At 40.8% G+C, this 15,872-nt stretch overlaps 1 protein-coding gene across 2 annotated transcripts in view; it reads right to left on the bottom strand.

Moving 5' to 3' along the window:
- The window catches only part of THSD7B (thrombospondin type 1 domain containing 7B), a 630,645-nt gene that overhangs the window by 510,890 nt on the left and 103,883 nt on the right, over positions 1-15,872 (bottom strand). For both annotated transcript variants that reach the window (XM_075933305.1, XM_075933306.1), the window contains exon 2: positions 14,647-14,811. In XM_075933305.1, the coding sequence (XP_075789420.1) occupies positions 14,647-14,785 (139 nt within the window). In that variant the 5' untranslated portion in view covers positions 14,786-14,811. The remainder of the gene's footprint in view (positions 1-14,646; positions 14,812-15,872) is intronic.

Below are 15,872 nucleotides of genomic sequence, written 5' to 3'. Positions count from 1 at the left end.
AGGGCTGAGGCCAGGGCCAGATTAAGACCTTTAGAGGCCCTAAGCACTGAAAAGATTATGGTGCCCCCCATATGTAATTCAAAATAAAAACAATACTATACCATAAACCTCCCCCCCCACCTTTTTTTTTTTTTTTTTTTTGGTTCCCCTGCTTTGCTGGTGCCCTAAGCATGAGGCAGCTTATTTCGCACCTCCCCTGTGAAGTCTGAGCGGGTGTTCAGTATGGACATGGAGGCTCTCTCGAGCCTCTGCTAAGGTAACTATTTACAGAGTAGATAAGTTAAGGCTGTGAGAGAGACTGCTGGAGCTGCGACTGAAGCCGGCGGCGGTAGAGAAGAAACTGAGGAGCAGGGGGGCCTGTATACAACACACACTGACTCCCTGCGTGCACGGCCAGCCAGGGGTACTGCTGTGAAAGTTCTCCGTCCTGGGCTCAGCAGCGCTGAAGCACCCAAGGTGGAGCACCCACGGGGACAGTACTCAAAGAAGAACATAGCTTCCTGCAGTCTACAAAGACTTGAAAGTGAATAGTATATTTTTCAGGTTTAAATCTGTTTTCTGAGATTATCTACGATGCAAATTATTCTTCCAGCATTGTGGCTCACTCTTAAAGGTCCTTCATTCAGAAAAGCAAGTGACTCTCTCTCTCTCTCTCTCTATCTGAATTTCCATTGGTTCCTAATGAAGGTTGCAATGTGACTAATTGCGTAAGGACTAAATGTATTAGAATTGCACTGCCTTGCACATCCCTCAAGTTTCCATCAGACCACTCTGACTCCCAGAATAGTTTGTTTTCAACTTTGGTCAATATTTCTGGTTTTAGTCACTGAAATGGGTTTCCCATCCAAAGAGCTTTGGCTCATTCATGATACTCTCACTTAAATTGTTAAAGAATTCTCCGGCTATATTAATTAGTCTCTTTCAGAGGCTATATTAATGTCAGTGCACTATTTTTAGCTGCCAAATATTTTTGTCCTGATCTTCCAGCAATAAGACTCCATGGGTGATATTCAGGTCTGTTGAACTCAATAGCAAAACTCCCATTGACTTTACCTCTTGATTCTGGAGAAGTAATTGTAACTGAGCAAATTGTCACTAGGCCAATAAGAAGGTCTTTACAAAAGAGGTTTAGGACTAGTGGGGTGTAATCTGTTCATACAAAAGACTTTAAATTCTGGATTAAATCTTACATAAAACCCTTCTTTGATTTTTAGTTGCTCTCTTTCCTTTTAAGCTAAACAGAAAATCATTCCAAAGTGCACTGAACATTTAACCAAAAAAGAGAGAACTCACTCCTGAAATTACTATTGATTCTACAATTCATTGTCAGAAGACATAACTTCTTCCAATGAGCCAGGCATCTTATTTCCATAAACACTTTTTGGCAGACAGATTACATGTTAGAAATACGTGGACTACACAGGGAACCAAAGACTTATTTCACGCCTCCCCTGTGAGGTCTGAACGGGTGTTCAGTATGGACATGGAGGCTCTCTCTCGAGCCTCTGCTAAGGTAACTATTTACAGAGTAGATAAGTTAAGGCTGTGAGAGAGACTGCTGGAGCTGCGACTGAAGCCGGCGGTGGTAGAGAAGAAACTGAGGAGCGGGGGGGGAGGCCTGTATACAACACACACTGACTCCCTGCAAGCACGGCCGGCCAGGGGTACTTCTGTAAAAGATCTCCATCCTGGGCTCAGCGGCGCTGAAGCACCTAAGGTGGAGCACCCACTAGAACAGTCCTCAAAGAAGAACCTTTAGTGATACCACTAGTGATATTTCTTGGAATGCATCCTGAATGGCTAGCAACACACAGTGATCCCCAGGAAATACAGAGGAGCATTCTGAACTAACACTGATCCCTGAATTTTGCCAGTCATTTTAAACGCATAATTGGCTATTCTCATTGGTTGAAAAATCACTAAAAAAATCTGCTTATTTTAACACTTTTAGACCAAGATCTTTCTACCACAGTCTCAAAAAACAAAAACTACACTGTAGATTCTTATTTAAACTTAATGTTTCATTTGTGACAGTTAAAACAACAGCCATATTTCCAATAAAGACATGCTATATACTTTAGGACTGTTCAAGAGATTAAGAAAGTTAACATGATAAAATATGGAAATGACTAATTAGATATAAAAGTGAACACTATTAATTTATAAGCATTTAAAGGCAATTAGATTTTCTCCAGATTGTATCACTAACTGTACTTTGTTAGTACTTGATAAAGCTTTTGGAAGTTATTCAACCTTTTAAAATTACAGAGTAGTTTAACTGGTATAATTATTGCTTTTGTGTGTAGGTGTGTGGTCAAAGTATGCTGACAAATAGCACCCAGAAACCAACAGATATCCATAGTGAAATGCTATTCTCTAGAAACTCTTATGGAAGTCATACTTTCAGGTTCCTAGATTTTAGAAATATGGGCCCAAATTTAATTGCAATTGTATTAATCTGAATCATACTAAGACTCAGTGTGGCCCACAGAGCCCAATTTTATAATGTGGGGTTATAATGGGTTTATTTCATGTAGGTTTTTGATGGTCTATAAGGAGCTCCTGTATACCTCCTCGACTTTTATATGGCACAAAAAATTCTCATTAGAGAAACAATTTTGCACTAAATAGTTGATATTTGAAAGAAAATAGCCAAAGTGATCAATATGCTTTACTTAAATTACAAACCATTACAGTTGGAAACAAGTTAAGATCTCTTTTAGTAAAACAATATTACATTTTTTATCAAGTAGACTACAGTTGGCATGCATGTAACACGCACATGAATGCATAATATTATTCAAGCGTATAAATAACTTGGTCTGAAGGTTGCATATGGGTGTCCACACTCCACAATGTCAAATAAGTTGAAGCAATATTGTAGTTGAAATTTTGGATTTACAACAGCAAAGAAAAACTCAAAGTTATGAGTCCACAAATACTTAAACTAAACAATACCACCTATATATAATGGGATCCTAATAACAGTTTGGGAACGAGAGATGAACGATGTAACTCCAGTAAAATTATTCCAGTCCCCCCGTCTTACAATTTCCTTATTTTTTGGCATTTGCAATTTCAGCAACATTGCATTAAGACAGGTTTTCTCCCTTCCCTACTCTTGCCAAATACTTCATTAAAGTTCCTTAAATTAGAAAATAAGAAAAAAATAAATGTGATTAATTTTATCTGTAAATAAATTCATGTAAATTAAATATACCTTTTAGAGATGCACACCAAGGACAGCCTTATGCACTTCTGTGAGGGCAGAATTTGGTTGTATTTATTCCAATTCCCTTTTTCCTATTTCTTTTTCAACCTCATTTTCATTTAATTTTAATGTTCAATGTTTTAAAACAATATCTTCTCAGCACAAAAATAGTCACCTTAAAATGTAATCAACGAACACAATAGTGATAGAAATGTTAGTCTTGTTAGTCTTTAAAGTGCTACATGGTCCTGTCTTTTGATTGAACACAATAGAGTATTTGTACATACTCTATTTTGTTTTTTTAATTTAACACCAGTTGGATTACTACTACAAAACATTTGAGCTAATAGGGCCAGATTCCCCCAGACCATGAATAATGAGTGAAGGTAGGCTGGGAAGAAAAGTCACCAACTCGGACTCCAAATCTGCCCCTTCTGATCAGGCACCACGCCTACCAGGGGCTTAAAATAGAGGCTTATAAACGTAAGTGCCTCTTTCTTAGTCATAAACACCACAGCGCATCACATCTTAAAGCAGGGGTGGACAATCATTGTTTGCCGGGGGCAACTTCAGAAATATTTGAATTTCACCAGAAGGGGTGGGACCTCAAGCTGAAGGGGTGGAGCTAGGATATTTCCTGCTTCCCCACTCCCAGATTGATCTGAGGGGTGGGGGAGCACTTCTTCCCTCCCCTCCCCCCCCACCTCCCGAGGTTCCCCCTAGGCACCCATGTCCCTGGCAGTAAGAGGAGACTTGGCATCCTCCCCTTCTACCCCCAGGCCAATCAGGGCTTTGGGGTGGGGGAGCATGCAAAGCCTCCTCCCTCCCTACCAGGAGCATGTGGCACTTCTAAGTGCCATGCAGTCCTCGCAGGGTGGGGGTAGGGAGGAGGAAACTTCACACGCTCCCCCCGCCCTAGGCTAATCAGGGCTTGGGGGTGGGGGGAGCACACGAAGTTTCCTCCCGCACTGCCAGGAGCAGTATGCTCCTGGCAGGGCAGAGGAAACTTCATGTGCTTCCCACCCACCCCCAAGCCCTAATCAGCCTGGGAGGAGAGAAGCAGGGCCTCCGCGTGCTGGATCAACCCACTTGGTGGACCGGATCCTGCCTGTGTAGGCTCTTTTGCCCATCCTTGTCTTAAAGAATAAATCTTATAGGAATGTTATTTCAACACTAAAGCTAAGAATTGACTGTATCAAACTTAACCTTAAGGTTTCAAATATTTGACTGCTTACAAAAATTACTTCTGCTTGGAAAGGGATATATTTATTATTAGTCACTAGAGCACACACACCTTGACAAAAACAGTTCTATTGTTTTTATTGGAGTTTAATCACAGAAGTTCGTGAAACCCACAGAACCATCCTTTTGCTGGTTCTATTACATATTTTCTAAGGTCCTTGAGGGTTTAATAATTCTTTGTCAATAAGAATAAAAGTTGGCATTTTATGTACACCTCTAAATACATACTATAGAATGCATTTTTTACCTGGACAGAAATACAATACAAATGTGGACTTCTTTTGTTCTTATGCAGCTTCTGAAGCATAATGGAGTGTTCTGTTCAGTCAACAGGCTTAGCTGTCAGGGCCAGTCTCTCTTTTGGACCACCAAAATGGAGTTTAGCTGGGTCAGTTACCTTATTGATAACCTCTTCATCCTATACATCTTAAGAGTAGGTGTAGGGGAATGTGGGACAGGTAGGGTACCTGAAGCCTTTTATTCTACTAACTCCCAGCCAAGAGCCCTGAAAATGTGTCATCATGGGATGATCTATGCCCATTCCACATCCTGCTCACTTTCCACAGGCCACTTCAAACTATACCCAATACCTCAGACTAACAGACTTGAAGGCCAGAAAGGACCACTGTGATCACCTACTCTGTTATCCTGCACATCGCAAACTATAGAACCTCACCCACCCACACCTCTATAACCAATTGCTGAATTACTGAGTGCCTCAAACAATAATTTAAAGACTTCTAGTTACAGCCAAACCATCATTTACTGGGGTTCATACCAGAAAATATTCCACACTACAAAACTTGAGACAGGATCTCTGCCAGTCTGACCTGGGGAAATACATTAACCTGACCAAATACGTTAATCAGTTAGACACTGAGCATGTCAACATGACCCACCAACCAGACATTTGGGAGAGAATTCACTGTAGTAAGAGCATTCCTCACCTAGCTGTTTCATCTCTGGCCACTTCATACCATACCTAATGACTCAGACTAACAAACTTGAAGGCCAGAGACATTTAGGGTATGTCTACACTACCACCCTAGTTCGAACTAGGGTAGTAATGTAGGCAACCGGAGTTGCAAATGAAGCCGGGGATTTGAATTTCCCGGGCTTCATTTGCATATTGCCGGGCGCCGCCATTTTTAAATGTCCGCTAGCGCGGACTCCGTGCCCCGCGGCTACACGCGGCACGGACTAGGTAGTTCGGATTAGGGTTCCTATTCCGAACTACCGTTACTCTTCGTGGAACTACCGAACTACCTAGTCTGTGCCGCATGTAGCCACGGGGCACGGAGTCCGCACTAGAGGACATTTAAAAATGGCGGCGCCCGGCAATATGCAAATTAAGCCCGGGAAATTCAAATCCCGGGCTTCATTTGCAACTCCGGTTGCCTACATTACCACCAGTTAGATGTTTTGCTCCCACTTCTCATCTTGGAAGACTGTTCCAGAATGAAATTAGATGAAGGTTTCTAACCATCAGAGGAGTGACAAGCTTAAACTTCTTGATGGCCAGTTTATGCCCATTTATTCTTGGGCCAAGGTTGGCCCTTCACTTAAATAATTCTTCCCCTCTTTTGTGTTTATTCCTCTGATGTATTCAGCGAGAGAAATCATATCTTCCCTCAGCCTTCATTTGCATAGTGAAAACAAGTGCTCCTTGAGTCCCCTCTTATTGGGTAGGCTCTCCATTTTTCTGATCATCCTTGTACACCTTCTCTGCATCAGTTTCAATCAGAATTCATCTTTCTTAAATATGAGAGACCAGAATTCTACAGTATATCACGGATGAGGTCTTACCAGTTCCTTGTTTAATAGTAGTAACACTTCTCCGTCTCTACTGGAAATATCTCACCTGATTGCATTAGCCTTTTTTGGGTTGCATCACACTGACAGCTCAGTCTTCCAGTGATTGTCATTTGACCCTAAGTGTATGATCTTGCACTTTGTGTTATTAAATTTCATCCAATTTCCATTACTTCAGTTTTCAAGGTCATTCAAACCTTTTTGTATGATATTATGATCCTTCTCTGTGTAACCCTTCTGCTGGGTAGGGCTGGCAGCAACCAGGGCCAGGTTCAATATCTAGGGGTCCATCTCACACAGAACTGGCTCGAGCCCCCACCCAGTAGCCTGAAAAATTCACACACCCCTGGGCGCCTCTAAGAGGCAATGCTTCCCCACTAGCAATCACAGAGTCTGAGTGTAGAAAATAAACTTTTAATGAAAGAGAGAGAGAGAGAGAGGGAGAAGTGACATGGCATTAACTTTGGAAAATACCATGAACAGAGTTCATAACTCCCCACGAGTAACCGTTCCAGCTCAAATGGATTGAGCAATGTATTTCGCCTCTCAGGCTCACTAGTCCAACAAGGTAAGGGTTCCATTCACTTACCCAAACTTTCCCCGTACCCCACTTCAAAAGCCCCACTTTCAGCTCTGTCCAGTCAGTGCAGACCCAGACACACCACCCTGATGACTTCCTTCATAAAGCCTGATGTGATACCACCTGTGTGCTGCCCCTGCTGCCCACCAGTTGTTCCCACCAGATGCTCCGCTGGCTGCCTGCCACTGCTCCTACTAGCCACCCGCCAGTTGTTTCCGCCGGTCGTTCCACTGGCCACCTGCGGCCACTCCTACTGGCTGCCCACTGGTTGTTCCCACCAGCTGAAATGGGTCAGCTGGTGGGAAATGGGAAACCAGTCACTTCAGCTTAGTGATTTCAACTCTTTAGCCATCACCTAGGCTGGCGAAATATTCCAGCTTCCACTGGAATAATAAAAGGAGTCCTGATGGAGTCTGCTTAAGTCTATCCTTAAAACAGGGTGAGGGGGGAAGGCAGATTGAACCAGTGTTACAGCTCACACCTGGCAGGCATGAGCTCAAGCCCTTCCCCTCAAGCTCAGTACACCCAACTCTGGAAGGGGGAGGCTTGTTCATCTGAGACCTCTTACAATGATGATGTCTCTCTGGCAAGCAGTGGTGTCATATTTTACAGTTCCCACATTTAGGGGCTGCATGATTTGTGACCCCCACAACAGCTTAAATTAGTTACAATACACTACATTCCATTCCAACACTGATCCTCCATCAGCCCTGGTTGAATTGGATTTACATAACTACACCTCAGATTCCTTTCCCACCCTGGCATGAGCTGTATTAACATATCAACAGTTAACAGTTAAGTATCTTTGCAGAGCTAAACAATTTGAGTGAGCACACCCACCTCCAGGGCAGCTCTCTCCTTTTAGCAGGCTGATAGCAAGCAGTAGTTTAGCCCCTGGTTACATCTGTATTGGCAATACCTCCCAAAAACAATCCCTAAGGAACTCCACTAGTAATCTCCCTGATTGTGAAATGTGATGGATCAGCTTCTTTCATATTCTTTGACTCAGATTATAAAGGGGCCGCTAATTTGGTCCCATTAAATTGCTTGAATTTGACTTCCATATTTGATGTGGAAATTTCTGCTTCCATATCCTCATTCCCATGAGCAATCTTGTCATAATCCTGAACCCCTTGTTACCCTTATTCAAAACTGGAGCAAAGTATTTATTTAGGTGTTGGGCCATGCCTAGGTCATCTTTAATATCTACCCTATCCTCAGTGCTTAATGGTTCAACTTTTTTCCTTTAATAAAATGTATGGCTAAACCCAAAGTAATTTTTTTTAATTTCCTTTTAATTATAGTCCCATTCTTCAACCCCCAGAGTCTCAGGGTTCAAGAGGACCTTCTGCTGCTCACAGTCAAGATCTCCCTACCTGTTGGTGGCAGAGCACTGCTCCTCCAGGAAAGTGGCTTCTCATCTCCCATTTTTTTCCTTTCCTCAAGGCCATGATCAGCTGTGCCTAAGGTGTGAAGTTTAGCAACCTTGCCTGGAATTTGCAAAGTCCATCTCACAAAGCGAATTCAAAAACCATTTGTACAACATTACATGGGAGCCAGAGGATTTTTGTTTTGTTTTTCAAATGTAGCACTTTTCAGATATTGTGAATCTCTCAGATTTTGAGAATCATTATTAAGGAACATAGGGTACTGGATTAGACCTGTCTGCAACCTAGTTCAATATCCTGCTTCTAGCAACGGCTAGAACCAGAATCTTCCAGGAAAAATGCAAGAAACCTTGCAACAGGTTCATGAAGGATATTCACCACCACCTCCATCCTGTCCCTCCAAAGAAGCGTGTCTCGTCCTAATCCTTAGTAGTTACAGATTGGTTTGAACCCTGAAGCATGAATTATTTTTCTCTATACCAAACATTGTTCACATTAGCCATAACAATGCTTGATATTATTATCCATAAATGTTCAATGTTTATGAACTGTCAATTTGTTGGCCTGAAAACCATACCACCTTACAGGAATGAATTCCCCAGTCCAATCAAATGTTTCATAATTTCCTTTTAGTAGTCTTTCAATTTGATTAAACATCCTTTTGTTCTTGTTCAAATGAAGAACACAAGCTTCTGATATATTTCTGATATCATTTGCTATTTTTATACTTTCATTATGTCACCTCTTAGTCAGCTCCTTACTAAGGGAAACAACTCCACTCTTTTCAGGCTCTCTTCATATTAGAATTCTTCCATTCCCTGACCTACAATTTCTTGTTCCTAAAATGTGAGGTAAATACTATTTTCCCAAAAGTAACCAACTCTTATCATTTTAGGATTCTGTCAAAATGGATTTTTAAGGCTCAGATACCTAGAGAATAGTGTCACTGATCAAGTCTTTACATCTTCTCATACTCCCATCAGAATGGGTTATGGAGATCTGCCTAGGAAACAGCTAAATATTGGCATATTTTGATTCACTAAAATTAGGTAGAATTGTGAATTATATGGAAAAACATTTGGTGAGTCATAAGTCAGCTGAAACATGTCAATAATATCTTCTATAGACCACCAAAACTAGCAAATGTGTTAAATATTCCATAGGAAGCAGCAAAGATGACAGTGATTTGTATCCAGTGAAATTAGAACCCTTCAACGATTTCAAGACCAGAATAAATTGTTGCGAATATCTAGTCTGTGTTCTTACATAAAGCAAGCCAAAGAACTCACCCTACAGAATTCCTAGAGCAAACATTTTAGAAAAATATACTGTCTTGATATAAAAATTCAAAGGGGTGACAATTGTTCAAACCTTGGTCAATTATTCCAGTGGTTAGCTACTCTCACTGTTAAAAATGTACATTTTATTTCGAGGATAATTTTTTTTAGCATCAATGTTAAACCATTAGATGATGATATATGTGATGAAGCATGGGAATGGGCTACTTAGGGAAGTGGTGGAATCTCCATCCTTTGAGGTTTTTAAAGTATAGCTTGACAAAGTCCTGGCTAGAATGATTTATTTGGGGTTGGTCTTTCTTCAAGCAGGAGATTGGACAAAATGACCTTTTGAGGTCTGTTCGAAACCTGATCTTCTACAATACTTTTCTCTACTCAACTGAAAAGCCCACTATAGACTAATCTTTAATTAATTTTAATTTAAGTAGCTCAATCTATTGCTGTAAGTCAGGTTTTTTTAATCTTTTAATTATTATACATGGCTCTCCCCTGAACCTTCTCAAACTTAACATCCTCATGAATTGTGGACACCAGAACTAGTCATACAGTATTCCAGCAGCAGTAGCACCAATGCCAAATATAGACATAACATAACTTCTCTGCTTCTCTTCCAGATTCCTGTACATGCCTATGAGGATCACATTAGCTGTTCCACCTTTTCTGCACAGCTGATTATCAACTGTAACCCCCAAATCTCTTTCAGAGGCTACCTTCCCAGACAGACTTCCCCAAGCACATAAGTATGGATGATATTTTTTCCTAGATTTATAAATGTACATTCAGTTATTTTAAAGTGTATATTGATCACTTGTACTCAGCTTACTAAACGTTACACTTCTGTCTGAATCAGTGACCTGTCCCCTCTTCTTTATTTCCCTTGCCACATTTTTTTTGTCATCTGCAAAAAGATTTGTGATTATTTCAGGTTTTTTCCAAGTCATTAAGCAACATAGGGCCCAGAACAGATTTCTGTAGGACCCCACTACAAACACGTATCTTAATTTCCAGTTTACAGTTACACTGACACCTATCAGTTAGCCAACCATATGCATTTAATGCACACAATGTTAATTTCATATTATTATAATTTTTCAAAGTGGCATGCAGTACCAAATCAAATGCCTTACAGAAATATAAGTATGTTATATCAACACTATTATTTTTTATCAACCACATTTGTTTAATCTCATAGCAAATTAGTTTGACAGAATCTATTTTCCATACACCCATGTTGATTAATACAAAATATAAAGGAAAGTAATCCAGTGCCAATCAAAAGTGACAATGACAATTTCCAGAACAAACCTTGTTGAATTAAGCTAAACTCAATTCAATAAACTGTACATATCTTTGTTGGACAGGGATTGTATCCAATTCCATGGGGGTTAGGGACAGCAGCCATCCAGGAACTAAGAACAGCGTAGTTGGCAGATTCCCTCATATGGTAACACCTCCAAAGCCAAACAACCATTTGCATATGCTGGTTCAAACTGGATTCTCTAGAGCCCAGCAGACACAGACAGGACTTTTGGATAAAGCAGGCTCTGAATCAGTTTAAACTCAGGGTATGAAACATAACATGAATAGGACCTTCTGTCCAAGGCAGGGCTCTAGTGTTGCCTGGGAAGGAATGGCTCTATTCATTGGGGTGCTTATTCTGAGCAAAGGTGTTATGAATGTGTAACCACAGAAAAACCTGTGTGGGGTCTGAAGAATTGTTCACTTGCCAGAGACCTCACTGGAGCGGAAGTGATCTCTGGAAATCTACTTTTGTTGATTTGAATATGTTTTCCCTGTAATGTTGTTAGCTCTATCTAAAAAAGCATGGGCATTCTTAAGGTAAGGGTAACTCAACTGTGGGCAATTACGCTATTTATAGCCACTGAGAAGAAGACAAAGCAGGCCTGTGTAGGCAGTCTGACTTGCTGGTCATCTGAAGAAGTGGGCTGTGCCCACAAAAGTTCATGATACCTTCTACACGTTTTGTTAGTCTTAAAGTGCTACAAGACTATTTGTTCTTTTTTAAGTTTATCCTGTACAAACTAACTCCGCTATCCCCTGAAGCTGGGAAATTCAGTCTGGGCAGGAAATCTGCAGCCTGAAAATACATTGGCCAGAAGGGAGGGAGACCTCTCTGCCCAAGAAACGTGACTGCTGGGAAGCTGAAAACCTAAGAGTGGGTGCCCTCACCAGACCACAAAGGAGAAATATAGATGAAGTTGAACAGAACTGTGACATTATTAATTATATTACCCTTCTTTAATTCCTTGTTAATCCAGTCATGTATCAGCTGCTCCATTATCTTGTCCAGATTTGATGTCAGGCTGACAGGACTATAATTACCCAGGTCATCCGATATACCCATTTTAAATATTGGTAATTAGCTTTCTTCCAGTCTTCTGGAAATTCCCAAGCATCACACAATTTACACACAATCAGTAGGTGTGATTAACATCTTTCTAAATTACCATTGGAATGGAAAGAGTGTTAAATATCCTATTATAAGACTATACCTATTTTTCTGCCAAATATACAACAGAGATAATATTTGTTGAATACTTCTACCATTTCTTCATTAGTACTGATAAGTCTACATCATTTCCATCTGGTAATGGACCAATATTGTTGTCAGGATTCTTTTTTGCTCCTAACATACTTAAACACTCCTCCTTATCTTTAATTATGCTGGCCAAAGATTTCTTCTTGTGTCTCTCTGCTTTCCTTATCAATTTTCTACAATGCCTAGCTTCAGATTAATATTCATTACTATCAACTGCCCTATTCCTCCACTTGTTATTTACAGTCCATGTTTGTAGCTGCCTTCATTTCCCTTCTAAACCAGGTCTTTAAAAAATAGAGCCTCCTTTCTCAATTGCTAAATTGTGCCTTTTCAGCATCTTTTAATGTGTCCTTAACAATTCCCAATTATTCACATTCTTCTGATTAAATTCTTCTCCCAGCTGACTTGATTCAATTGTTTTCAGCTTTGTGAAATAAGCCCTGTTTAAGCACCAAGTATATATATCATTGGTCTGGACTTTATTCTGTTTACACAATAGTGATTAGTCATGATCACTTACACCTAAGCTATCACTAATTTTTTGTTCTCTAATCAGTTCCTCTTGTAGCTAGCTAAGCTGCTATTGATATACAGGCTTATGCTAAAGATGGTATAGGTATGGATTAAAACAGTAATGCAAAAGCTTACAGGCCCCAAGACTTGACATAAGCAACTACCCAGTAAAATGATCCTATATCACAAGATAAAGTGCTGTTATAGGCAAGGATTGCTGAACTGCTAACCGGTAATCACAATATGCCAATTTATGCCACCTTGAGCCAGATTAAGTTAACATCAGCATTTGTCCAACTGTGAGAATGCCAAGGCAACTAACTAATTAATACTAATAAGTCTGAAGTAAAAGCCCTATTAACTGATGGGAGAATGCCTCCCCCCCCCAAAAAAATTAGTAGGATGAGGAAAACAGATAAGGAAAAGGGGCTAATACCTATAAAGAATATGCATTAGGCTTAGTTAGCACTAGCATAACTTCCTGGAGCACCAAAGTTCCACAAAACCAAATCCTATCCAGCTTACCTAACCAATGGTTCACTTCTGCCTCTCTTCACTCTCAAGAGAGGAAGATACCAGGGAAGATCAGCTAGACATTTATCTTCAGCATGCTTCTGAGTTCCCTGAAGTCATATTTATCTGTGATCTGTCTCATAATATAATGTCATTAGTGCCCAATTGATCGATCACCAATAGACCCTTTCCCATTAACTTCAGAAATCCATCCAGTCTAATGTGAGTGATATCTGATGTCTTGATCCTGGGAAGACAGTACACCATCCAGTTATCTGCTTATCCATTGCAAAATGTTCTTTCAATTCTTCTGAGTGTTCAACCTCCAACAAGAATTGGCAGATTACTTTGAAGAACCTCTTTGTGGGCAAAACTGATTTTCTTAGAGGTTGAGCTGAGTTATCATCAACAGGTATGTCTCATATATCTTTCTTGTCCCTGAGACTCCCTGGTTCTTGAGAGGTATATTTCACATTTTCCACATTGTGGGCCTGGTAGCAACTTGAAACTTTTAGCTGCATTGAATTCCTCCTGGTCCTCTACTCTCTAATAGCTACACTCTACCCATCCTTGTCTTCTCCAGCTATGAAAAATGCAGAGGTGACCTCTTGCCTGATAGTTATGAATGGCCAGGCCTCCTTTCTGACTCCTTATCTCCCCAAAAGCTTAGTTGCCAGCTTTCTTGAACTTGGTGTACTGTTTCCTGAACTGGCCTGTCTAGGAACTTCTCAGCTTCTCAGTAGTGTCTTCATTTGCCTGTCCAGTCCAAGAAGCTTCTCCAGCACCAGCTTTCAATACATGCATATTAAGAACCTTTTTCCTACAGGCAGGAAAGGAAACAAGGCATACCCATTGCAGGACAACCCCAGTTCTTCTACAAGCCATCTTGAAACCGCACATAAGCTTTGCTTCCAGACTCAGCTTTTTCATGCTTCCACTTTCAACAACCTCCAAAACTCGCCTATTAGCTGCTGTTTTGTGTCTCTCAAATGGACTCAGTGAGATGCTTTTTATACCGAGCCTCCCTTGTTAGCTCAGCTTCATCTCTCACCACTAGGAAACAATGGACCACTCACAGAGTTCAAATAGCGATCCAAATGTCAGTGCCTCCTGGCCTTTATCACAGCATCAAGAGATAAAGGTTTCAATTGCTTACCCAAGGCTTCGTGGTCCAGCTACAAAGTCTGTCCACAGAGAACCCACAGATGGGAACAAAAGCACCAAATCACCAAGGACAGAGTCCATAGCAATGCCCTCCCATTAGCTGCCTCTATTCAAATAACAGCATTATGAAAACTCAGACTATACCAAGTGTCAATACAGGTTACAGCATTTCAGTGAACAAGAAGATGGATTAAACTGACATAAGGGGGGAATATGTGTGTATATGCAAACATAAATAAATAAAACTACATGAAAACATTATTAGGACATTTTTCTTTGGGAATCTTACAGTGCTAAGTCAGAGTAGACATAGGAAACATCATAAGACCTCAAAAATGAATAAATAAGAATATGTTGGTTCCTACCTGTTTTCCAGACAAATTGAAGATCTTTCCTGGCTTCCAAATCAGTTGTTTGTAACATTGAGAGCGCAAGTACAAACAGGATATTCCTCATGCCCTGCCATGCCCAATGAGCAGAAACCCAGAGATCCCTCAGAAACATAATTCAGTCTCTTGTCTTCTCTAGTCCTAGATTTGAAAGAAAAAGCAAATTAGTTTGCTAAAAATATATGGGGACAAGGCAAAGCAATCAGTATCGGGGCAATGCTAGTCAGCATACACTGCACATCCCCTTCTGTGGTGCAGACTCTAAGGATATGTCTAGACTACAGAGTTTTGTCAACAAAAGTGGACTTTTGTCGACAAAACTATACCTGCGCCTACACTACCGTTGAGTTCTGTCGACATAACGTCGACAGAACTCAGCAGTTTTGTCGACGTTGGTAAACCTCATTTTACGAGGCATAACACCTTCTGTCGACAGAGTTTCTGTCGACAGAACATGTTATTGCATGTAAACTGTCCTTTGCATCTACACTACCATGTCGACAAAGCAGCTTGCTTTGTCGACAGAACTCAATGTAGTCTAGACGCTCTTTGTCAACAGACGTTTTGTCGACAGTATCTGTCGACAAAACTTCTGTCAACAGAAGCCTGTAGTCTAGACATACCCTAATAGAGGTACTTTAGCTCAACATGAACAGAGCTGTATTTTTAACTCTGAAGGTCCCTGTTCCAATTCTAGGTGTCAGCCAAAATGGTGACCATACCCAAGCCCTTAGTGAGTTCTCAAAGCAGCTTGCTGGTATCACAGCTTTAAAATTCAAGGCTTTCACAATAAAATGTCAGGTGACAGCCTCATGCAACGATTTTCTCTCTCTTCAATCTATTTATGTTTAGCAGGCCCATCAACATATCTGGTATTTTACAGTTCAATAAACCATGGATGGAGATAGATTGAAGCTGAAAAGTGGCCATTTTTATTTTAATGAAGCGGGGATTATTTAAATCCCCGCTTCATTGACTGTGCCAGGTAAACTAGTTTACATGGCTCTGTCAACAGAGCCATGTAGTCTGGACATACCCTTTGTGTCTACAGGTATGGCCCCCTGCAGCTCTCAATGGCCAAAGTTCACTGTTCCTGGCGAATGGGAGCTGTGGGAAGTGGTGCAAGCCATAGGGACTTGCTAGCTGCTGCTTCCTGCAGCTCCCACTGGGTGGAAATGATGACCTGCAGCCAATGGGAGCTG

Source organism: Pelodiscus sinensis, chromosome 7 (assembly GCF_049634645.1).
Source record: "Pelodiscus sinensis isolate JC-2024 chromosome 7, ASM4963464v1, whole genome shotgun sequence".
Taxonomy (NCBI): Eukaryota; Metazoa; Chordata; order Testudines; family Trionychidae; genus Pelodiscus; species Pelodiscus sinensis.
Note: the sequence above shows the minus strand (reverse complement) of the source record. Positions and strands in the feature narration are given on the sequence as shown.